A 26,651-nucleotide genomic window follows, 5' to 3' on the forward strand; every position below is an offset into this window, starting at 1 on the left:
TACATGGCAGTGATTAGTATTAATAACAAAGTCGGCCATCAGATTTCTTACAGTGATGTCATAAATGACTTTGCCTCCAGAAAAGCCAGGAAGCACAGGTTTTAAGGAGTGGGTGGAGTGGTGTGGGTGGTGAAGAACAGAGGAACACAACTGTGATGTGATGGTCAAATGTGTGAATTAAGGACCTTAATTTAAGGTAGTTTATTTTGATTTTTTCCCCCAAATTTTTTTGCACATCGTTATGTACATTTACATAGTTTTAATATGTAGTAACTTTATATTTGTTTATAAACCGTTATGTTACCTTGTTTCTGGTAACTCTGTTCATTAATATTATTTAAGTATTTGCTTGATATTTAATTTAATTATGTTGTTTTTTGTACAATTGAATTTGTTCCTTTTTATATATATTTAAGTGATTTTATTGTTGCACTTTATTGTTTTTCTTGCACTACGAATTATTTTTGCACATTGCTGTTTCAGGTTTTTGTTACCAAAAATAATAAAGTGAATCAGAATCAGCTTTATTGTCCAGTTATGTTTAACACACATGGAATTTAACTTCAGTAGACTGTGCTCTCTTTGTACAAAGTAAACATTAAATATGAACAATTACCTAAAAATATAAACTAGTAATTAAAGACTAATATGTACAAGACTGATGAGACAAGATGACACTTTTACTGTAAATACGAAGCTTTATCACTTGGACTGTTCAACCCCAGGCCACTCTTGTAGCTGAATGTTTTCTACATTTTAAGATTAGGAACCATATGTGGCACTCTGGACATCATTTGTTCATTCATTGGTATTATTTATGTTCTTAACTGGGCCACCCCCATATTTTTATAAATGACATGTCATTTGTAAAGACATGCCAGGCTGACAATAGGATAATGTAAACAACACTGCCAGAGCCGCAATGAGTTTATAGTAGGTGTGTGAATGATCAACAATCAATATTATTGGCAGAAATAGAGGGCCCCAAAATCAAATTTTGCTTAGGGCCCCATGGAGGCTTGGGCCGGCACTGGGTGTTATACAAATTTGTGTTTGGCTTTAACACATTAAGGGCCGAATTGCTTAAGGTTGAAGGTACTAAAACACACGCAAAGCGGATCTACTCAACGTGTGCAAAGTGGATTGCGTCTGTTGAGAGCAATCTGTTTTGCGTCTCTGTTTTAATTAATATGCAAAATATATGCTGATCATCAAAACCCCCACAATGCTGGGAGAGAGAAGATGCAATTATTATTATTTAGCACACGCAATGTGATTTATCAAAACTCATGACCGTTTTGCGAGCACGGTTTTGCGTTTTATTTAGCATGTGTAAACTGATAGTTCTACATATGCCTGCGGGTTCAGTGCTCGCGCTGCACAGACAGAGGATGGACAAACGAGAATCCTCCATCCTACGTGTGTTTGTCAACATTTTGGACGGCCAGAAAATTAGACATATCGTCTATTAGGCAACATCAATTTGTAATTGTATATTTGCTAGAGGACTTAAGGGGCTGATTAAAAAAAAAATAAATTTAATGCGTTTTGGTATCCCGCTTTGGTATTTTTTTAATGACGTTCGTTTTTTTCACATAGAATATATGTTATTAAAATATGTTTTAAACATTTCTTTATGTACCTATTTTTTTGGGCCTCTCTCCAAAGAGCGCACCTTAGGTGTTAAAAAAAAAAGTGGTTTCAATGTAGCTACACTGCAGTACTGCTTCTAAAATGCCCAGAACAAGTAGTACATGTCTCCTGCATGTTTGAAAACATGGTAGGCATGAAGAATGAAATTTGGTGATGCCCCGTATAGTACTTGCGATATCATCATTTAAATTAGGCGGTCTCCACCACTTTACAATTGTACACATAGTCTTAGTATATCACAGCCCAAATTCAATTACTTCATTAATGTATATCCATATCTTGTTTGGTGGCACAGTCTGACCTACTCGTCTTAGATGACTTGGTGACGTCATTTTCTCATCCTAATACATCTTAATAAAGCGACATTTTCCATTAACCTCAGTAAACTCGTCTGTTTTCTTAAGATGGATGTACTGGACGGACTGGGAGGAGGATCCTAAGGAGAGCAAACGAGGCAAAATTGAACGCGCTTGGATGGACGGCTCCAATAGAAACGTTTTCCTAACCAGCAAGACGGTGCTGTGGCCCAATGGCCTGAGCTTGGACATCCCACAGGGAATCCTTTACTGGGTGGACGCCTACTACGACCGTATCGAGATGGTCTACCTCAACAGCTCTGAGCGCAAGGTCAGAATCGTCAATCTAATGCCATGGCTTGTTAAGTTCATATTTCACTTTGATGTATTATTTTTAGGAGCCATATTAATCTACAAACTGGACTTTTGTATTTGCACAAACAATAAACAGTATTTAAAACCCTGAAGTGGATCCAAATGACCTTATTTGTCAAATAGCGGCGGGTCCAGCTGAGAATCAGGAAGCTTTTTATTTGTGTTTTTATGCTTGTTTGGTAATGGTGTCTTAAATGTTAACTGCCTAGATTTTCAGCGTCATTAGCTGGAAACAGGTAGGAATTAGAAGGAAGTTCATTAGCCTCACATTTTATCCTCTCCTCCCGCTTTCCTCACACGTACAGACGGTGTACGAGGGCCAGGAGCTGAACCACGCCTTTGGTCTCTGCCATTATAAACACTTCTTGTTCTGGAACGAGTACCGAAGTGGCAGCATTTTCAAGTTGGACACCACCACGGGCACTGCCACCCTGCTCCGCAACGAGAGACCGCCCATTTTTGAAATACGCATGTACGATGCTCAGCAGCAACAAGGTAAAGTCGGTGTCAACATACTGGCCTTTTCTCAGTGTGCGCTTTAGTGTTCGTTAAGTAACCTCACCTTCTTTTCCTGCAGGTTCTAATGCGTGTCGCGTGCACAATGGAGGATGCACCAGCCTGTGTTTGGCCATACCGAGCGGCCGGCAGTGTGCTTGTGCAGAAGACCAAATACTGGACCCCACTGACAACACCAGCTGCAAAGGCAATATATATACTCTGTTTTCAACTTTTGGTTAGAGAAAACAGGTGAAATAATTGCATTTGATTCAATGATTGACTGACTCATCACCAACAGGTGAAATAATTGCATTTGATTCAATGATTGACTGACTCATGACCAACTTTAAAGTGGTGGGTGGGGTTGGACAAACGTACTGTTTATAGATAACTGTATTGCAATCACTCCTACACTTTATACATTTACGTTTCACAAACCTTCATAATAGCGGTAGAAAGACTCCAAATTAGTTGGGAGAGTCTAAAGATACATTAGACATGTCACTTGATGAAATATGTGATCGCTCCTCTGCTTGTGATACAAAGAGCAGATAAAAACCTGCTGCTGTTGAAATTCTAGATAATGTAAAGATAGAGAGGACGAACCGTCGGGATTGGCCCAACGTAGCCGACGTAACCATGCATGTGCGCAGTGTACCCAACTATATTGCAATCACCCCTCCACTTTACATGTAAGTTTCACTAGCCTTTATAATAGAGAGGAGTATAAAGACTTCAAATTAGTTGACAAAGTCAAGACATACCATTTAATTATTTGATCGCTCCTGCATGTGATACAGAGAGCAGATAAAAAATTGTAGATGGCAAAATTGTAGCTCATGTACTCTAGAGACAAAATTAGTATGGTGTTGGGATTGGCAGGATATAACACAAACACAAGCACATATATTACAATGACTCCTCCCCATTACAGTTAGGTTTCACAAAACTTAATTGAAGAAAGCAGCAGAAATACCCCAAATATTCCTATTTTGAAATATTAAGTCCAAATAAAGACGTGTCATTTAATAAATGCGATCATTACTCTGCAAGCGAAAGAGCAGATTAAATATTGTATATGTTGAAATTGTAGGTGATGTTGAGACAGAAAAGACATGCCATCCGGATTGACCCGAGTTGGAAAGGATTGGCCTGACAAAGCCAACACCAGCAAGCACACACATGCAGGGTAGCCAACTGAATTGTGATCACTTCTCCACAATACATTTACATTTCACATTTAATATAGAAAGTATAAAGACTCTAAATTACTCAACGAATTCCAATTAAAGAACTGTAGTTTAATAACATTGTGTTTTTCTCCATGTGGTTCAAAGCTACAGTTTGCTCAAAGAAAATAAATAGGAGTCATACCTCTTACGTCTAATACACAATCTTTGTGGCTCACTGACAGCTCAGCTTGTTGACATTTCACAGCCTGTGTTCAGTTCCGTTTCCAGGAAATGAGCAGTGTTGCCTAAAACGCATTAACAAGTGACAGTTTTAGATAATTAAAAATTTAAACAGTATTACTAACCGTCTAGACTTTCACCACGGTTTATCATTATACCGTGTACAGTTACGTCCCTAGTAAAGCATTGCTATTGTTTTGTCCAATCTGTGCAATTTGTGATTATATGGAAGTTTGACCTATCCATTATGTGGTTTTTTTTTATTTCGCCTCCTCTTATGGTCCACAGCCAACCCGTCCTACGTGCCACCTCCACAATGCCAGTCGGGGGAGTTTGCCTGTAAAAATAACCGCTGCATCCAGGAGCGCTGGAAGTGCGACGGCGACAACGACTGCCTGGACAACAGCGACGAGGCTCCTGAGCTGTGCCGTGAGTTGCCGTCCAGGCAATCAAACGCACACACACCCACACACACACATCAGGCTCATCTACTGTTGGTGCTAGGTCACAATACCCTTTGTAGTTTAAATGATGACAGTGAGTCTTAAGTAAAAGAGCAGAGCACTAGTCTGTCATCCAGATGTAACACACCTACGTCTAAAACTCCCGTGACCTCTTTCTCACTCATTTCTCTCCAGATAACCTCTCACCTTTACTTTTCTTGTCTCTAATCCAGACCAGCACACTTGCCCCACTGAAAGATTCAAGTGTCAGAACAACCGCTGCATCCCACTGCGATGGTTGTGTGACGGCGACAACGACTGTGGCAACGATGAGGACGAATCCAACACCACCTGTTCGGGTTGGCAAACAAACAAATCCAAAGTGAACAGGCCCCCCTTGTGTACATATACAGTGCGTGATCCTGTGTTGTTTTTCAGCTCGCACGTGCCCACCTAATCAGTACTCATGTGCCAGCGGGCGCTGCATCCCCATTTCCTGGACATGTGACCTGGATGACGACTGTGGGGATCGGTCTGATGAGCCTGCCTCTTGTGGTGGGTCAATGTTGCCTAGGAGAAGTTAATGCACAGGTCCCGAATGGCCATTTAGGAATAACAACATTAATATGAATCAAATGTATGTTGAATCTTAATTGCACACAGATTGTTCAAATATAAAGTTGCGGCTTGGATAGATAGTCTAGGCCACCCTGACCAACAACTGGAAATTCAAATGATTTTTTATATTTTTCTTTTTTGGGGCGGGGGGATTGTAGTTTGAGAATGTATCGTGGGCCAATGAAAAATGAGCACCAGGCCGCAACCGGCACCTGGGCCGCACTTTGCGCACCTCTGCTCTACACTGTTTGTGCCTTACTTACACTGACCATTCACGCTTGTGCAATTCTTTGTACAATTCTGTATTACTGCAATTCCGCTGACTTTGTTAATTTTTCCAGTCCTATTTCAAGTTGTTCTGTTTATTTCTATTTTGCAAGTCGGCGGCTATCATTTCGAACTTGCGAGAGGAGCAATCGAAATAAAAAAATAACAGTATATGTATTATTATTATATTGCATGTCAATAAACTCATAGGCGAGCAAGTGTGCCGTGGGTTTTTACTTAATGGATTATGTCAAAACATTTGGGTTCTGTTTCTATTAAGAAATTTGCTGGTTATCATTAAGAACTAGCAAATTCAAATACTTGTTATTATTAGGGGTAATACACATGCAAATTTACTCACGAAAAGAGAAACAACGACTTTATGGATTATGTACAGTCTTTCTGTTTATTTCTATCTAGAAGTATATTGGTTATCATTAAGAACTGATTCAATATTCAATTCATTCTGTAACTCGGTTTGTGTGTGCATGACCACGAGGGATAATATACACGTGAATGTACTCGCGAGTGAGCAAGGCTGACTGTGGATTATGTTGAGTCTTTCTGTTTACTGTTTTAAACAAGAAAATATGTTGGTTACCATTCGGAACTAGCAAGGAGTGTTCACAACCATATTATTGTTATAAATAGGGGTAATATACATGCAAAAGTACTTGCAGGTAAGAGTGACTTTGTGGATTATGTTGAGTCTTTCTGTTTACTTTTTATTTTATCGGCTACCATTAAGAACTAGCAAGGAGCGATCACATTACATTCATTCTGTAACTCAAATTGTGTGTGCATGACCAGTAAGGATAATATACAGTACAGGCCCAAAGTTTGGACACACCTTCTCATTCAATGTGTTTTCTTTATTTTCAGGACTATTTACATTGTAGATTGTCAGTGAAGGCATCAAAACTATGAATGAACACATGTGGACTTATGTACTTAACAAAAAAAGGTGAAATAACTGAAAACATGTTTTATATTCTAGTTTCTTCAAAATAGCCGCCCTTTACTCTGATTACTGTTTTACACACCCTTGGCATTCTCTCGATGAGCTTCAAGAAGTCACCTGAAATGGTTTTCCAACAATCTTGAAGGAGTTGGCTCATCGAGAGAATGCCAAGAGTGTGCAAAGCAGTAATCAGAGCAAAGGGTGGCTATTTTGAAGAAACGATAATATAAAACTTGTTTTCAGTTATTTCACCTTTTTTTGTTAAGTACATAACTCCACATGTGTTCATTCATAGTTGTGATGCCTTCAGTGACAATCTACAATGTAAATAGTCATGAAAATAAAGAACCCATTGAATGAGAAAGTGTGTCCAAACTTTTGGCCTGTACTGTATATGCCAATATACTCGCGAGTGAGCAAGAGTGACTTTGTGGATTATGTTGAGTTTTTCTGTTTACTTTTTTAATAAGAAAATATGTTGGTTACCATTAAGAACTAGCAAGGAGTGATCAAAATAAATCAAGTACATTATTGTTATCATTAGGGGTAATTCATATGCAAATCTACTCACGAGTGACCAAGATTGACTTTGTGGGTTATGTTGAGTCTTTTTGTCTCTTTTTTATTTAAAGACACGCTGGTTACCATTAGGAACTAGCAAGGAGTGATCACAGTACAATCATTCTGTGTGCGCATAAGCAATCGTGCCAGAGGAGAAGTGTACCAAACTTGAGCATACACAGGCCGAACATGCCAGACTTTTAAATGTTAAGCGCGCCCAAGCACGGCAAAAATGGCCGAGTGTGACTTCATTTTCATTCTGTCTTTGCTGCTTTCATTTCATGTCAGTGAGTGTTCAAAATGCTCTTATCTCTTTGTGTGTGCACAGCCTATCCTACATGTTTCCCCCTCACGCAGTTTACCTGCAACAATGGACGCTGCATCAACATAAACTGGCGCTGTGATAACGGTGAGTGTCACTTGTAGACTCACATTTCTTAGCGATTACTCTCTGTTTGGCTCTCGTTCTTTGTGTCACCATGTAGATGTCCTGTGTTTTTTTGTTTTCCTACCTGTGTTGTTGTTCTGTGTTGTTCGCCCACTCTGGTGTCTTCCGTTGGTTCTGTCTTTCAGAAAAGGATTGTGGTGACGGCTCTGATGAGTTGCATTGTCCGAACCTGGCCGGTTAGTGCATAGATCAACATGCACCGCAGCAGCAGCCGTGACGCTTGCCTAGCTGGTAGATTAGCCCGGGCAGGCTAACAGCAAACCTTTAAAGGCTGCTTGGCTTGAACATGGCTGACACCAATATCGCTTCTAATACCGCACAAAAGCTCCGAGCTAAATTAGATCAGGGAATTACTGAGTCAAGCAAAAATGTAGACAAGCTACTTTCATCAGGTCAAATGATCAAATTAATTTTCTAGTTAGATTATATCAGGATAAATGTTCTAACAGACAGGTTTGTATGAGGTAAGAATGTAACGGTACTTGTATTTATAGCAGGAATCATAGCCAAGGAGAAGTCAGAACATTTTGCTTACTTACTGTACCCAAAATTAACCGAAATGTAGCCTTAAAACTAAGGTACGTACCAAACCATGATTATGGCGTACCACTACAGCTCTCGTACGAGGTATAAACTGCTTATTGTGCTCTGCTTCCAAGCTCAATGTATCAGCGCTAGGTACATTCCCTCATGGTGCATGGTCTGATCTATGCAGTTTCTGTCATTTTTCAAACTCAAATACTCATAATTCTATTATTGTTCACTCTATGAAAAGAAGCATTTACAGTTTGGAATAATCAAGTGTCTCTCCACCCTCTTGCATTTTTTAGCACGCATTGTGACAGCGAATGTGTTCTTTTCAGACAACGACTGCGGGGACAACAGCGACGAGGCGGGCTGTAGTCATTCGTGCTCCAGCGCGCAGTTCAAGTGCAACAGCGGACGATGCATTCCAGATTATTGGACCTGTGATGGGGATAATGACTGCGGGGACTACAGCGACGAGACCCACGCTAACTGCACTAATCAGGGTGAGTATCTAAAAGCTGTTCAGACTTTGCGAGCCTTGGGGACTACTTAGTATTGTTTGCTTGAACACTACTGCTTGGCTAGACATCTTAAAATAAAGTCCGCAGGTCTGCCAACGATCCATCCGTAAGTCAGCGACTGATGATTTTGTTTTTCTTCAACGAATAGGCATGATGTTGATGTTAAAAGGTTACTGTTTTGTTAGATCTATTAGCTCATGCTATGCAGCTGTGCTACTGTTGCTAATATTTTGTTTAATTCATAACATGGATTTAAAGTATTGATACATTTTAAAGGCGTTTTCTTAAAATGTTATCTCAATTCCAAATTGTCCGATCTCTGCGGTGTTTGATGTTAAAGATGTTTATTAGGAAAGTAGCAAAATGTATAATCTTGGAAGCTCGCTTAACGAACGATTTGATTACGTAAAAATGTAAAGATGTGATATTATTATTGTTGAATGTGCTCAAAAAGTGCTTATACGCACACTAAAAATACATTTTAACCAAGTTTAATGTCAAATAAGTAAATTGACACACAATATTCTTTCCTTGGCAGAATAAATATGATATATTGTGTTGGAATTATTAAGAGCCATATTATTGCTTTTTGAGTGTTTAAATGTGTTTATCTTCTTCCGTTTTAATATATCCATCCATCCATTTACTACCGCTTTATATTTTTTTTAATTAATTTTTAATTTTTTTTTGTCCTGTCCAGCTCCTCAGGCAAATTATATAGTTGATGTAGATGCCCATATCGGCTGTTCAGATTTACTTTACAAAAGAGAAGTGTAGGATACTTCTCTTGTTGCCTTTTTTGTTTTTGACTTTATTAAATGTATTTGGTGCAGCCGGGCCGGAGCAGGAGGGGATAGAATGAGAAAAAAAGGAAGACAGAGGGGGAAATTGTGGGGACGGCGTGGTGAAGTTGGGAGAGTGGCCGTGACAGCAATCTGAGGGTTACTGGTTCAATCCCCACCTTCTACCATCCTAGTCACGTCCGTTGTGTCCTTGAGCAAGACACTTCACCCTTGCTCCTGATGGGTTGTGGTTAGCGCCTTGCATGGCAGCTCCCGCCATCAGTGTGTGAATGTGTGTGTGAATGGGTGAAAGTGGAAATAGTGTCAAAGCGCTTTGAGTTCCTTAAAAAGGTAGAAAAGGGCTATACAAGTATAACCATGATATTATAATTTGGCAGAGGTGGGACCAAGTCATTGCTTTGCAAGTCACAAGTAAGTCTCAAGTCTTTGCCCTCAAGTCTCGAGTCAAGTCCCGAGTCAAGACAGGCAAGTCCCGAGTGAAGTCCAAAGTCAAGACTGGAAAGTCTCAAGTCAAGTCCCAAGTCCTGCATTTTGAATTTCGAGTCCTTTCAAGTCCTTTCAACCACAGACTAATATATTTACACAGATTGTGTATGCTTTTAAAACGCTGTATTTATTTATTAAAACAAGTGCATTTGAAATTGCAGGGAAAAAAATAGTGCTGACATTGCACTTCATAATAGCACTATTATCCAGTCATTTTAAACATTTAACTCATTCCTTTACAGAATAAACACATTTGAAAAAACAAGTGCAACTGTACTTATTTGCACAAAAGTGTTAACATTGTATTTCCTTGGCACATTGCATTGTAACTACCGGTAGTTCCACAGCAGTTTCTATCCTGTTCTTACCTTATCTCATTGATCTCATCTCATACTGTATGTGTGTTGATGTGTGCATACATATGAAAAACATAACAAAAACATGAACAAAACAATGAACAGAGTTGTACTTTTTAGATGTCAGGGCCCTATGCAATATGTTCACATTTTCTTAATATAGTATACATTTTAACTGACCTTTATTTGACTATGTTTGTGTTTTTGTAGGTGGCTAAAATATGCGGTGCTGCTGATCACCGTCTAACGTTACGTTACTGTGTGTGATACATTGACTAACGTAACGTTATGTATAGGTACCTCATGCAACCCTGCTTAAAAAAAATCACTTGACAAAAAGTATGAATAAGGTAGCGAACTGCAGTAGACATAACATATTGCAGTGTTTGCGATGACGTTATAACCATAGACATCTTATAAGTCGACGCAGCATTGGCTGCTGTGACACGAGCAATTTGGCCGCCATCTTGAAGTGGTGATGAGGAGCCGGCGAGCAGCCTAAACTGACAGTTGACAGGTAGAAAACAAAGATGGTGTTCAGCGTTTTCCAACTCAAATGAGCGAACTGTTGAAAATAGAAATCGGGTGATTACTTTTCACAAGTAAGATTTAACATTAATGTACTATTGGTTGTATTTTATGAAAGTAATATTACCACAGAGTTGAGAAGGAGCAAAGATCTTTAATATTTGTATGTGAAAATCACAAAGAAATCTTCTGGGGGAGGATGACCCCCCTACATGGGTTTGGTTTACAAACTTTCAGCCCCACCTAAAACAAAATTCACCAGCCGCCACTGATTATGATGCATTCTCATTTTAGGCAAAATATAAGACAATACTTTCTTAACAGTATAATTGTAACCAGGAATAAGTCTTCAAGTAACAGTATTCAAATACTAACATTGTTGGGTAAGACATAATTTGGTTTTATTCTGAATCCAGTGAAACAGATAGGTGGTTTTAGCTGATATAAAGACTTACAGGTGTTTATATATGTTTATGTTGAAGTATTTGGCAGACGCTTTTATCCAAAGCGACATACATAAAAAATACATATAAAACAATGACTGTAAACATGATCATTTAAGGGAAGAATGTAATACAAAATATCAATACAAAGTGTCAAGACAGAATAAACTCTCTGCTGCTGCAGCAACAGAGATACAGTCTATAAGCTATATAGATATCTAATGTATTCATACATTGTTTATGTAGGATATACGCATGTATATATAACCTAATCATATTGTTTCTTCAATTTAAAAATAGCTGACCGTTTTTTTCCCCTTTCTCTGGGATTATATTCCCAGTTTTGATCTCGGACGTCTGGTCACTTATAGCGTATAAGAATATTATATTACTGTTAAGCAAACTATGAATAATAAAACACGCCAAAACATGTGTCCTTTATCATAGCTACACATATAACAAAAAAGCGCGTGAAAATCAGTGGTATTCAGTGAGGTAAAATGAATTAAATGCGCTGACAGTTCATTGCTCCTGCCAAATGAATTGCACTAGTGGAGCGGATCACCACTCCAAGATGGCGGCCCCGCGTCTCGTCTGCGCCTGTAGGCAGTAGCGCGCGATGCTGCGTACCCTTATAAGATGTCTATGGTTATAACGTTAGCAGTGAGTTTACAGCCTTACTGATTTAACTACACAGCAAATAAAAGTCACGTTACTTAGCCAATAAACGTTAGCTTACATTCAAAACTTACCCTTCTTTGTGCATCTTCAAATGTCAAACGAAGTTGGAAGTTGTTACGTCTCCGTCTATAATATTCGAACTGCATGATTTGCATAGGGCTATTCGTTTTCTGTTGACCGAGTCGTAGTTTTAATACCCGAACGAAATTAACTTTGGCATAATTGTTTCTCACTGCCGCATTGTTTGACAATTCTTCTTCATTGGTTGTCCTGCAATTTGATTGGATGAGAGCTGTGGGATGAAAACAGCGTAGATCTAATTTGATTGGCTGTTGTACTGAGAGCACACCAGCTGACAGGAACAACCCGCTGATAGACAGACGAAGAAAAGGAAAAATACGGAGCGGCGCGCTCCCAAATAACTTTTTAATCTTTGGGTTTTGGGGAAAGTAGCAAGTCATGTCAAGTCAAAAGTCACAAGTCCAAGTGAAGTCACAAGTCATTGATGTTAAAGTCTAAGTCGAGTTGCAAGTCTCTTTACATTTTGTCAAGTCGAGTCCAAAGTCATCAAATTCATGACTCGAGTCTGACTCGAGTCCAAGTCATGTGACTCGAGTCCACACCTCTGTAATTTGGTGCAGCCGGGCCGGAGCAGGGGGGGATAGAAAGAGAGAAAAAGGAAGACAGAGGGGGAAATTGTGGGGACAAGAGGGGGATTAGACAGAGAGACAAAAACAACAACAATAAACACAACAATAACAACAACAACAATAGGGCAACATCAGCACGTACGATATGTACAAATATGATGGTAAAAGTGATAGCAAAGAAGCAGTTAGCGAAATAAATAATAATACAGAAATGACAATGACCATTTTTACACTACAAAAAAAGCATTACAAATACCAATAGAAATAGCGCTATTGATAATGAACAATACCAGTAATTTTCCTCTATTATCAACAATACAGTTGTTCAAATGCAACAATATACATATACGTAATGATAACTAGAGATAAAAAAGGAAAACCGAAAAATGGAGGGGAAGAAAGAGAAGCAACCTATATTAACCTTGTAGATTGTTATAGTAACAATAGGTTAAGCTTTGTCAGTGTGCCATGTGTTACCCAGTTTTCCTCTAGGGCAACAACGTTAATATATGTTTGATGAAACGTGATTCTTCCGTTTTAATTTATGACGACGTTAGAGTGTTTTTAATGATAAAGGCAGAATGAGGGGTTTATTTGAAATCACACGTGTTCACGTCCTGTTGTAGACACTTCCGTCTCCATGTATAGATCGATCGCTCTGTTCTAAGAAAACACAACCTGGGGTATGAGTCACATTTGTAATGGGTAAATAAAAGACTTTATTTAAGTCTTGTACTCATGTTAGCATTTAAAATAGTTAGCTTTTAGCCCGCTAGCTTGTTTTTCCAGTAAATTAGCATTACCACTGGTCCATTTATGAATGTGTGGTTATCAGTCATGGTTTTAGGGTAAATTTAGTTTAAAACAATATTACTAATAGCTTTTTCCTGTAAGTGAGCATTATCACTGTTTCATTTATGGAAGTGCGGTTATCAGTCATGGTTTTAGGGTAAATTTAGTTTAAAACAATATTAATAATTGCTTTTTCCAGTAAGTGAGCATTATCACTGTTTCATTTATGGAAGTGCGGTTATCAGTCATGGTTTTAGGGTAATCTTAGTTTAAAACAATATTACTAACTGTTTTTTCCAGTAAGTGAGCATTATCACTGTTTCATTTATGAAAGTGTGGTTATCAGTCACGTTTTTTTTTTGGTAATTTGAGTTTAAAACAATATTAGTAACTGCTTTTTCCAGTAAGTGAGCATTATATGCTATGTTGTGATTGTTTGTCATTAAACAGAAGCATAATGTCAGAATTTAAGACTTATAAAACTTTTAAGAGTTGCAGAAAATATCATTTGACCCTTAGGTAAAATACTGTTGAGTTAGTACAGTAGTTACCACTGTACTTTTGCCTTATTCCTGTGAGAATCTTGCGTGTGACTGATGCATTAGGTCAGGTGTTGGCAACCTTTACCACTCAAAGAGCCATTTTGACCCGTTTCACAAATTCAAGAAAACAATGGGAGCCACAAAACTCTTTTGAAATTTAAAATGAAATAACACTGCATACAAAGTTTTTTTTTTGCTTTGTGCTATGTATAAACCAGACACGCGGCCCGCGAGACGTTATTTTGCGGCCCGCACCTTAATATGAAAATGTAATGTTAGTGCGGCTTGCAAGTATTATATGGGGTGGGGTTTGGTGGTAGCGGGGGTGTATAATGTAGCCCGGAAGAGTTAGGAATGCATGGGATTCTGGGTATTTATTCTGTTGTTTCTGTTGTGTTTATGTGTGTTACGGTGCGGATGTTCTCCCGAAATGTGTTTGTCATTCTTTTTTGGTGTGGGTTCACAGTGTGGCGCATTTTAGTAACAGTTTTAAAGTTGTTTTATACGGTCACCGTCAGTGTGACCTTTATGGCTGTTGACTAAGTATGCCTTGCAGTCACTTACGTGTGTAGGGCAGAGCTCGCATACAACATGTCACTGGTCCGGCACGCAGATAGTGTAAAAATGGTTGTTAAAGGCACTGCCATCACAGCACGCCCTCAATATTGTTGCCCCGGGAGATTTTCAGGAGAGGCACTGAAATTCGGAAGTCTCTCGGAAAATCGGGAGGGTCAGCAGGTATTAGCTGCGGGTTGCTGACCCCTGCATTAGGGAATGGGACTATCCAGCAGTAGCTGCAATGTGCTCAAGCAACCACCAGGTATCATCTCTTTCTCTTTCAAACGTATCAGGTCTATAGTGCAGTCTTCACTCACGCTTAAAGTGAAGGATGAGGCCAAATTACAGTGCTACCTCCTGTAGTGTCACTATCATAAAGTCTATATTATCATAAAGCTGGACACACTATGTTTATGTTTAACAACTTAGATACACAACTAGTGATTTGAGGACCATGCATCTAAATTATAACAACAAGAGAGCAGATATGCTAAATGACCTTTCTAAAAAAAAATTAGCGAGCAATACTAAGTTAAAAAGTACCTCATAGACGTGATAGCCACATTTACAGTAGCTCAGAAAAAAAAACGATGTTCGGACTTCCCAATTTGTTTCTTTTTTTTTACAGAACAATGCCATTGTGGTGAAAGTCACATTTGTAGTCTGATTGCCACAAGCTCGGCAGATCATTTTAGCTAGCTACCGCCACCCTGCGGCAGAGTGACAGCAGAAACAAACAAATGCCAGAAAAGCCAAACTGCAATAGGCACGCTGACATCGATTGGCCTAACATTAGCCTGCGGAAAACTGTTGTCAAAGCTGTATTTGTTGGAATATATTGATATTTGAAGGCCTTTTTTAAAAAATTCTCACTCTATAAGAAAAATACGGGACAAAGTGCGCTACTTGACAGCTCAATACGGAACACATACATTTGTCGGGACGGTTGGCCACCCTAGTGAACGGCACATTTCAATGGTTGAAAAAGTAATCTTTCAGCGTTTAAACACATGTTCTGTGAGAATTGCAATCTCTATCTAAAACAAAAAATGTTTTACTTCCACCTGTTCTGTTCTGTTCTATTGTATGTACTGACTTTCTCTTCTGCTGTTTGCTGGCTGTGTATACTTTAGTAGCACTAATCCACTAGAAAACAAGCTTATCTAAATCACTGTTACTAATGGCTAAATTACAGTCTAATAAATTGGAACCTTCGAGGGACATCTAAATAACAGAGTCACACCACTGCTTTTTAATGCGCGTAAGGAAAAGCTATAGCCTACGGCAAAGGCTGAACTTTTTAGCAGAATTAATCATCCCAGCAACCAGCGATGAATAATGATGAACTGCTCCTGATAACCACCGTCGTTTTCGCGTCCGCGCCAGGTGAGCACTGCAGACTACACGTGTTTTCATTGCCATTAAAAGACTGATGAACACTATTGTCACTGGCATTTAATGCACACAAGTTGTTGTTAGGAACAGACACATTTGAGAGTAGGCAGGACATCCAATAAAGCTTTGGCTCTGATGGAAAATATGCACCACTACTGAAACTGGGTGTGTGACACCAAGTTGTAATCTAAGTTCGATACGTACCTTGTCACGATAGTTTGGTTAATGTTTCACATGGTTTCCTCTTATCCACTTGTATTTGTCTGTTTCGGTATTTTACCGGTAAGACCAGAGAGACTGTAACAACAGAAGATGGTTTTCAAGCTCTGACTTCTCTTTGGCACTATCATTACCCACAGACTGCATTTGTTAACTTGAAGATGCATGGCTATATATAGCAAGTTAAGGCAGTGTTTTTCAACCACTGTGCCGCGTTGTTGAGTGTCTGTACTGTCTAGAGCTCGGCAGAGTAACCCTGGGCCCCTAAGAAAAGGCATTAAAGCTTAGGGATGGCTATGCAGAACGGAACTAAAACTGAACTGGCTACAAAATAAACAAAAACAGAATGCTGGACGACAGCAAAGACTTACAGCGTGTGGAGCAGAGACGGCGTTCACAAAGTACATCCGAACATGACATGACAATCAACACTGTCCCCACAAAGAAGGATAGCGTCCGCACAATTTAAATAGTGTTGATTGCTAAAACAAAGCAGGTGCGGGTAATAACGCTCAAAAGAAGACATGAAACTACTACAAAAAAACACCAACAAAACAGGAAAAGCCACCAAAATAGGAGCGCACGACAGGAACTAAAACACTACACACAGGAAAACACCTAAAAACTCAAAATAAGTCACGGCATGATGTGACAGGTCGTGACAGTACACCTACTTTGAGACAAGAGCTATAGTGAGGCATGGTCTGTTATGGTTTAAAGTCATATCCAACAATTGCGAGAACAACTTTTTATTGTCAATATCAGCTGTAGAGTTTTATTTTTTAAATGTTTTCTGCTGGTGGTGTGCCTCTGGATTTTTTCAATGAAAAACATGTGCCTTGGCTCAAAAAAGGTTGAAAAACACTGAGTTAAGGTATATAGACTTAGACTTAGACAAACTTTATTGATCCACAGGGGAAATTGTTCCACACAGTAGCTCAGTTACAAAGGATAGAAAGGGTAAGGATGTAAAGGATAATGCACACAAGGGCACAAAAAGAGGCAATAACAAAAGGTAAAAAGTAGACTAAAAATGTACCATAGTAGCAATATAAAATGTAACATAAATGTTACATTTACATATTATATATAAAGTATATAATATCGTGTGTGTACCTAAACCTGTGTGATTTCCAAGTGAGTATTAGACCAACATGGCACACTATCATTTCGACTATGCGCTGAGACATAACAAAAATGATTCATTGCTGGTTCCTCTTAATGACTAAACAATGACCTTCTGGAGGCATCCTCGTTAGCTGTTGGCCAGCAGACAGCTTTGTCTGGCTGATGACAGAGAAGAGCGATAACGGCAGCGCTCACCCATCCTCTGCTTTTCCCCGCAGCTACTCGTCCGCCAGGAGGTTGTCACACCGATGAGTTTCAGTGTCGGATGGACGGCCTTTGCATCCCCCTGCGTTGGCGCTGTGATGGCGACACCGACTGCATGGACCTGAGTGACGAGAAGAACTGCGAGGGCGTTACACACATGTGTGATCCGGCAGTCAAGTTCGGCTGCAAGGACTCTGGTGAGGAGTGTGCAATTACATAAGACGGCCCTGAATGTCGGACGACTTCTCTTTTTCGAGACACGTTTTTGGTATACAAAATCAAAGACAAGACTGATTTTAAAAACGGTGTTGCCAATGTAAGATCAAAATGTTATAATTCTGCTTAACAGTTGCTTCTTATCCATTATCTTAAAACCAGTATTGTAAATATGGGATTCTCGATCCAATATTCAAATCGGATATTGGTCAGACATCAGCAACAAAAAAAAAGTATAGTATGATATCAGCTTAATTGCTTCTAAAATTGACGATATAAGCTCCGATGCAGCGTGTTTACTTGTGCAAAGCTGGACAGCCAGTTATTATCTAAATGTTCAATAAGTACATAAAGTTGGTCTTTTTTGTATTTTAGTCAAGTCATTTACAAAAAGTAAACATGGTAGGCTAGAGGCCACTAGGAGCTATCATCTACAAAACAGCTCCTCAATTAACAATATTGCAGTCTAAAACACAACAATTATCAATATAACCAAGTATCAAATACTTGGTTACTACTAATATTACTTACAGATACAAGTGTCCAAGGTAGAAGAGAGTTAGAAAACATCCGGTTACAAACATGTCCGCATCATTCAACTTACTGAATTTTGCCCTTAGTTTAATGAATTATTGTGACCACTTGGCGCTTCCAAAACACAAGTTAACACTCCACTTGCAAAGATCTACATACAGTATGTTTACACATCTACATACAGTGTGTCTACATATCTATATACAGTATGTTCACACATCTACAATCATTATGTTTACACATCTACATTCAGTATGTCTTCATATCTACATATCTACATACAGTATGTTTACATATCTTGTCATAGGGTTTGTGTTTTCATACTTACCATTGTTATTTGAGTACTTACACTTGTTCAAGCCAAGCCAAAATAAAAGTATGTACGGTACTATGATTCCTGCTGATATCGTATCTGATTAATATTGGTATCGACCTACACTCAAGGCTCCAATATTAATATTGTATCGAAAGTAAAAACGTTGTATCATGACACCCCTAATCGTAATGCCTCCTGTTGTTTGCTAACTTGCCATCAACCAGTTGTTCTGGTATGACAGTAAGAAAAGCTTACTAGGGGTGAAGTCATGTGGCGCCACCTGTTGGTTTGCTTTTAACTCACAAAAACTCGGATTCATTTGACCTGACAGGAAAATGATGGGACAATAGGACATACCAACAAACCAAAAGCATTTCTGATTTTTTAGTTTTTGTAATTTCGACTAATATGTGTCACCTACTCAGTGGCTTTGTGGTTGGAGTGTCCGCCCTGAGATCGGTAGGTTGTAAGTTCAGACCCCGGCCGAGTCATACCAAAGACTATAAAATGGGACCCTTTACTTCCCTGCTTGGCACTCAGCATCAAGGGTTGGAATTGGGGGTTAAATCACCAAAAATTATTCCAGGGCGCGGCCACCACTGCTGCCCACTGCTCTCCTCACCTCCCAGGGGGAGAACAAGGGGATGGGTCAAATGCAGAGGACTAATTTCACCACACCTAGTGTGTGTGACAATCATTGGTACTTTAACTTTAACTTTAACACAGATGAGTGATGTTACATAGGTTTATATTGGGCGTTCATTGTAAATGTAATCCTTAGTTCAGGGGTCGGCAACCCAAAATGTTGAAAGAGCCATATTGGACCAAAAATAATTAAAAAAAAACAAAATCTGTCTGGAGCCCCAAAAAATTAAAAGCCTTATAAAAGTGTTATAATGAAAGCAACACATGATGTAAGTGTCTATATTAGCTATAATAGCCTACTATCAAAATGACTATGTGTCGCAGGCTGACGCAAATCTTCGTTGACAGAAATGTTGAAATGTAATATTCTACACATTTTTACAACATTTGAAAACATTAGTAAAACAGAGGCTTCTAAGAGGATGAGATAACTCCTGGAAATTACTGGCTTAGAATGGCCGAAGGTATAGATGTGTGTGTCCAAGTTAAAGGAAATGGCAGGCTTTCTTCTTCTAGTAGATTTATTACATTCTTTGCAAGCTGAGTAACATTTGCTGTGGTCTATAACGGCACACAAACAGAAATCCAGCCAATATTATCTATAGATATAATGTCATGAGATATACAAATATAAATTAAATACAAAGAGGACATAAGTAAAGGAAATTATATGAGCTCAAATATAACTACAAAAGAGGCATAATGATGCAATATGTACACACACCTAGCCTAAATTACATGTTAGCATCAATTAGCTTGCAGTTATGCAGTGACCAAATATGCCTGATTAGCACTCTAATAGGTCAACATCAACAAAGCTCACCTTTGTGCATTCACACACAGCATAAAACATTTGGTGGACAAAATGAGACAAAAAAGGAGTTGCATAAAACATGTCTTTCGTGGGCAGCATTGGAGAACGTTGCACATGTCAACAAATTACGGTGAGTTTAAGGATCACTGAAATTAGTAGGACAAAATTGCAATTGCCAATTACTCTCATCAGTGGAGCAATTTTAACATAAACAGTGGGAATGCTAACAATTAGGAAAGTTTGTGTCATGTTTTGTCCTTTTACTTTTTCCATTTTCACACATTTTTTAAAAAGCTCCAGGGAGCCACGAGGGCGGCGCTAAAGAGCCACATTCGGCCCTAGAGCCCAGGGTTGCCGACACCCGCCTTAGTTAATAACTTTTTTGTGCCTAATATCACATACATACTTTGAATTGAACCAACAAACGTATATAAACAATTATTTTTAGGGAATTTAAAGTTAGTTTGCTAACACATGTAACCATAGACTTTTTATTAGACTTATAACAGTGTAATAGTTTGTTTATCGGAGTTCTTGACCCCTCACTCTTCGCAGCACGCTGCATCAGCAAAGCCTGGATGTGTGACGGAGATAGCGACTGTGAAGACAATTCGGACGAAGAAAACTGCGAGGCGCTGGTGTGTAAACTCTCCCACCACGTGTGCGCCAATGACTCCACCATCTGCCTGCCTGCAGAAAAACTTTGCGACGGCACCGACGACTGCCCAGATGGCTCAGACGAGAAACTCTGCGGTAAGCACCAATAGAACCAAGTTTTTGTTTATAGTGCAGGGAACGTGACACCACCTGAAGACTGTATCTTTAGCACCAATTTAACCGAGAAGCTCAGTTTGGTTCAATATATTATTATTACATTGTAAAGAACTACACCTTGAAACAGATGAAGTTATGGCATTTTTTTTAGATTCAATATCCTCCAAAAGTCAGTTAACTACTTTGTTTGAGCTGACTTTATTATTGAACCCTAATAGTTTTGTTCAATTTATGATGATACAAACCTTACAGTACACAGTTTTGTTGGTCATCTTTCAATGTTTTCTTTTAGCAATACTTTATTAACAATACAGTAGAATTGGAATGCCATTTATTAAATTGCATACCTCCACCAAGGCTGAATTGTTGAGAAAATATGTGGAGTATATTTGTGTTAGTTACTCAGCAGTCTACTTCCTGGTTTATCGAGGATGACAAACACACTCACCAAAACGTTGTAAGTTCAAATAAATTTACCACTCACATTTTGTGTGTAATCCTGATAATTGTGTCAGTTTTAGTAACTAATAATACAATTAGTTGCCGCCAAAGACATGTGCACAGGCTCACATACATACTGTAGTGTAGATTATATGAAAGGACGCGGGGGAAGCTTGTATTCTATATTAGGTACGCTAAAACCGTGTGTTTGTTAAGATGCGCTATGCTGTTAAAAATACAGTAGTACCACAGAATACAAGTTTAATTGGTTCTGTGTGACAGCTCATACCTCGAAAAACTTGTATTACGAAACATGCATTGAAATAAATAGAAATAACTTCATCCCGTGCTTGGCCCCTAGAACAGCACAATTTTAACATGCCTTCAAAAAAAACTTTTAGATAATACATATTGTATAAAAACAATAACATATAATTTTCTACTAACAACTACAGGAGTTTTATGAAGTAATGTAGTAATATTACATCATTGGAGAGCAGACTTCTACAGTTTCTCCTTCCACTCCTTCTTTGTCAAACACACCATCAGCAGCAGCAACATTTTCATGGATAAATGTTTGCCGTTTTGGTACTACTTTAACTTTCTTGGCCAGCCATAGACTAATTTTGCGTCAGTATGCAGACTTGCAATGATACACTCCACTACACGCTCTGTCATGTTGTTGATGATTTGTTTCTTTAATTCCATGAATATCATCCTCTTTTTCTTTTTAGCACGGTTCTTCACACTCACTTTCTTCCTGCCTATGGTTGCAAAAACAAAGTTATGTTGATCGCTAGCTATGAGCTAATGCTAGTGACTAAGGCCAGATGTTTTGATTGAGGTTTTGCCAGCCAGCAGTGGTGACGTTCGTAACCACGTGTTTGTTTGTATATTTATCATTTTTGCGGGGGATTTTCATGGTCAAAGTCATTACCAAGTAACTGACCTGTTCTGGGCCATTATTTTGAGACAGTATTTGGTGGAAACTAAGCTTTTGGATTTTATTAAATGAAACAATTGTTGGAGTGTAGATCAATTCCCAAATGTCCCTTATGTCCCCTGATCTTGTCTTTTCCAGACCTTTGCTCGCTGGACAATGGCGACTGCAGCCATAATTGCACAGTGGCCCCAGGCGAGGGCGTGATTTGTTCTTGCCCACTAGGTATGGAGATGGGATCAGACAACAAAACCTGTCAGATCCAGAGCTTCTGTGCCAAACACCTTAAGTGCAGTCAGCGCTGCAAGCAGGACAAGTTCAGTGTGAAGTGCTCATGCTATGAGGGCTGGGAACTGGAACCCGACATGGAGAACTGCAAGAGCACGGGTAAGGTGTTTGAGTTAAGGGTCGGGGATGTTAAAAGACACCAGTGGAACACCTGATTGGATGAACTAGAGCCAAGCTAAAAGGAATAAAGGAATATAAGTTGAAAAGACTAAAATGTAACACTGCACAATGGAGTGTCTGAAAGAAGGGTTCACTGTAAATGCTTTTATGTTCACTCACATTATTATTATTATGATTATCCGGATAAAGGGTGTCGTCTTTTTTTCGTCAGAACCTTTCTATGCAGGAACTATGGCGCTGTGCTGTAACTAACCAGCATTTAAGCTACTTCACAGCCTTTCAAACACTGCCGTGACACATCGTCTGAATCTGCTCGGTTTGTGTTTTAAAATGTGCCCTTCGACTTTTCCCTTCGTCTCTACAGATCCTTTCAAACCCTTTATTATTTTCTCCAACCGCCATGAAATCCGCCGCATTGATCTCAATAAGGGAGAGTTCAGCGTACTGGTACCAGGGCTAAGGAACACCATCGCCTTGGACTTCCATCTCAGCGAGAGCGCCCTCTATTGGACCGACGTGGTAGAGGATAAGATCTATCGGGGGAAGCTATCAGAAAATGGGGGTGAGAATTAGTTTTGGACTGCTTTTACTCTTAGAACATTTCTTAAAAGTATCATATGCACGCGTCACATACTATAGCACATTTTTTTCAAAGTTGATAGAGGTATGCAGATATTTTTATGAAGTAATTAGTGGATCGATTCTCACTCATATCCAAAGAATGATGACATGACATGAAAAAAACTATACTATAGAAGAGAAGAAAAACAATATATATATATTTATATATATACATATTTATATGTATAGATATATACACATATACACTACCGTTCAAAAGTTTGGGGTCACATTGAAATGTCCTTATTTTCAATGAAGATAACTTTAAACTAGTCTTAACTTTAAAGAAATACACTCTATACATTGCTAATGTGGTAAATGACTATTCTAGATGCAAATGTCTGGTTTTTGGTGCAATATCTACATAGGTGTATAGAGGCCCATTTCCAGAAACTATCACTCCAGTGTTCTAATGGTACAATGTGTTTGCTCATTGGCTCAGAAGGCTAATTGATGATTAAAAAACCCTTGTGCAATCATGTTCACACATCTGAAAACAGTTTAGCTCGTTACAGAAGCTACAAAACTGACCTTCCTTTGAGCAGATTGAGTTTCTGGAGCATCACATTTGTGGGGTCAATTAAACGCTCAAAATGGCCAGAAAAAGAGAACTTTCATCTGAAACTCGACAGTCTATTCTTGTTCTTAGAAATTAAGGCTATTCCAAAAAATTGTTTGGGTGACCCCAAACTTTTGAACAGTAGTGTATGTATATATATATGTTTATTATGTGTATATATGTATGTAAGTATATATGTGTTTATATGTATATATGTGTATATATGTGTGAATATATATGTATATTTGTAAAAGTGTGGGCCCTGCGATGAGGTGGCGACTTGTCCAGGGTGTACCCTGCCTACCGCCCGAATGCAGCTGAGATATGCTCCAGCACCCCCCCGACCCCGAAAGGGACAAGCGGTAGAAAATGGATGGATGGATGGATGTATAAAAGTGTATATAAAAATGTGTATATTTGTGTGTGTGTGTGTTTGTGTGTATATATGTATATGAATGGATATGTGTATATAAATTGAGTAAATGTGTGTGTGTGTGTGTGTATATATATATATATATATATATATATATATATATATATATATATATATATATAATATATATATATATATATATATATATATATATATATATATATATATATATATATATATATATATATATATATATATGTGTGTATATCTGTATATATATGTATATGTATATGATTTGTTTTTCATTATAATACAAGTTTCTTAAATTTACAATTTGCTAGCACAAACTGAGGTATGACTTAAACAAGGCTTATCCTGTGTGCCCACCTTGGCAACGGTATTTAATCCTGTATGTATTTTTTGTACCTTATAGATCTTATATGTTAAGATAACTATATCCATTGATGCATGTTTCTTTTAAATTGAATTTCGGTGAGTTTCCCCCAAGCGGTGTTTGATTTTGTGCAATGCAATGTTAGCTTCTGAAGAAAACGTGCTTGATTACATTAACATAATTTGAAAAGCCCCAAGGAAGCAAAGTAGATTGGTGCTTTGGGATGCAGAGCAATTCGAAAACCCTGATCCATTAATGTTGAAATGACCTTGCAAATGTTGATTTTTAAGACTGGCGAAATTTAATTTGGCATCCTCATGCACTGCATCCCACATGCCTATTTAGTGTCAAATATTCATGGTTTAATTGTTTCCTACATGGACTTAGATGCAATTCCCCCTATTTCCCTTGACCATTGCTGGCATGCCCTCACATTGACCATTCCCACAATGCCCCGTTTGCTTGTTCCATTACTTCTATTTGCCTTTTTTTTTTACCAAAAACTATCTGACTGTGGATTATGTCATGTCTTATTTGGAGTCGTCCTTAGTTTTTGTTTTGTGCAAGATGGCCTTTATCATTAATTTCATGGAAGAGGAGTGATTGTAATAAATAATAGACATACTGTATTTTTATCACGCACACAAATGTACCTGCGGGTGAGTGAGTATTCTGTTGGTTTGACAATTAGATAATTTGGAGTCTATGTATTATATTTCTTTTAGAAATGTTCGCACTAAAGCAGGGGTGCTCACACTTTTTCAGCAGGCGAGCTACTTTTCAATTGATCAAGTTGCGGGGATCTACCTCATTCATATATATAATTTATATTTACTTATTTATGAAATATATGTTTTTGTTAACAAGTTAAAGGTCAGCCAGCGTCATCTCAGAAGACCCTCGAGGTGCCGTGAATGTCAATCAAGTGACGAAAGTGACGTCACAGTGAAGATTTATGATTTTTAGGACTATTTTTTTAATGCCTGGCTGGGGATCGACTGACACACCCTCCGCGATCGACCGGTAGATCGCGATCGACGTAACGAGCACCCCTGCACTAAAGCCATTTGGGCCTTGTCGCCCTTACCTCTTCCAATCATGCCAAAGGAAAGGAAGTGGACCTGGACGCAAATCAGTGCGCTTACACAAGTCAAACATGCCGTGTATTAGTATAACCATAAGTGTCTCCGTGTTCTAAAAGGGAGAGGAAATAATATAAAATGTGTGGCAATGAATCGTAAAATGCGATCAGTGATAGATTTATAACAGCTAAGGAAATCATTTCTCATGAACGCGTGTGCATCTACAGCTTTAACCAGTTTTGACGTGGTAATCCAGTATGGACTGGCGACCCCTGAAGGCCTGGCAGTGGACTGGATAGCAGGAAACATTTACTGGGTAGAAAGCAACCTGGACCAGATCGAGGTAGCCAAGCTGGACGGCACCATGAGGACCACACTATTGGCTGGAGAGGTTGAGCATCCTCGAGCCATCGCTCTGGATCCCCGTGACGGGTAAACAACTGGGCCGCACACGATATCAACTGCTGCTTTGTTGATATTTCGTTAAACACAGTTTCTCCCTCAGAATCCTTTTCTGGACCGACTGGGATGCCAGCTTGCCAAGGATTGAAGCTGCATCCATGAGTGGCGAAGGCAGGAAGACTATCCATAAAGAAACCGGCAATGGAGGCTGGCCAAATGGACTTACTGTTGACTATCTCGAGAGACGCATCCTTTGGATTGACGCCAGGTCTTTGGGGTTCAAATCTTATGTTATTTGGTTCAATTCAGAAAATACAATTATTGTTTTGTTTTGTGTAGGTCTGATGCCATTTACTCTGCCAAATATGATGGTTCTGGACTGATTGAAGTTCTGAGGGGCCACGAGTATTTGTCCCATCCTTTTGCTGTCACTATGTACGGTGGGGAGGTTTACTGGACAGACTGGAGGACCAACACCTTGGCCAAGGCCAACAAGTGGACTGGGAGCAATGTCACTGTCGTCCAGAGAACAAACACGCAACCTTTTGACCTGCAGGTCTACCATCCGTCAAGACAGCCTGAAGGTGAGACAAAAGTACAAACAGTAAATTATCTTGATATATGAAAAATATGCGTTTCTAATTCAGGGTCTAAAACAGTTTGCTTCCAATGTGCCAATAGGCCGTGCGCGAAACACAGCAATTTTAAGTGTTCACTAGCACAATGAGTAAGGAGTTTTGCCCCATACCGCCATATACTAGGTAGT

The 26,651-nt window shown here is 38.9% G+C and overlaps 1 protein-coding gene across 3 annotated transcripts in view; it reads left to right on the forward strand.

Moving 5' to 3' along the window:
• The window catches only part of LOC133650712 (low-density lipoprotein receptor-related protein 1-like), a 294,864-nt gene that overhangs the window by 190,251 nt on the left and 77,962 nt on the right, over window positions 1–26,651 (forward strand). For all 3 annotated transcript variants that reach the window (XM_062048313.1, XM_062048295.1, XM_062048304.1), the window contains exons 13-27: window positions 2,058–2,280; window positions 2,630–2,819; window positions 2,902–3,027; window positions 4,523–4,663; window positions 4,911–5,036; window positions 5,116–5,232; window positions 7,413–7,493; window positions 8,396–8,563; window positions 17,381–17,563; window positions 20,447–20,644; window positions 22,188–22,433; window positions 22,819–23,016; window positions 25,711–25,915; window positions 25,989–26,153; window positions 26,225–26,469. In XM_062048313.1, coding sequence (XP_061904297.1) covers window positions 2,058–2,280; window positions 2,630–2,819; window positions 2,902–3,027; window positions 4,523–4,663; window positions 4,911–5,036; window positions 5,116–5,232; window positions 7,413–7,493; window positions 8,396–8,563; window positions 17,381–17,563; window positions 20,447–20,644; window positions 22,188–22,433; window positions 22,819–23,016; window positions 25,711–25,915; window positions 25,989–26,153; window positions 26,225–26,469 — 2,612 coding nt within the window. The remainder of the gene's footprint in view (window positions 1–2,057; window positions 2,281–2,629; window positions 2,820–2,901; window positions 3,028–4,522; window positions 4,664–4,910; window positions 5,037–5,115; window positions 5,233–7,412; window positions 7,494–8,395; window positions 8,564–17,380; window positions 17,564–20,446; window positions 20,645–22,187; window positions 22,434–22,818; window positions 23,017–25,710; window positions 25,916–25,988; window positions 26,154–26,224; window positions 26,470–26,651) is intronic.

Source organism: Entelurus aequoreus, linkage group LG01 (assembly GCF_033978785.1).
Source record: "Entelurus aequoreus isolate RoL-2023_Sb linkage group LG01, RoL_Eaeq_v1.1, whole genome shotgun sequence".
In the NCBI taxonomy this organism is placed as follows: Eukaryota; Metazoa; Chordata; class Actinopteri; order Syngnathiformes; family Syngnathidae; genus Entelurus; species Entelurus aequoreus.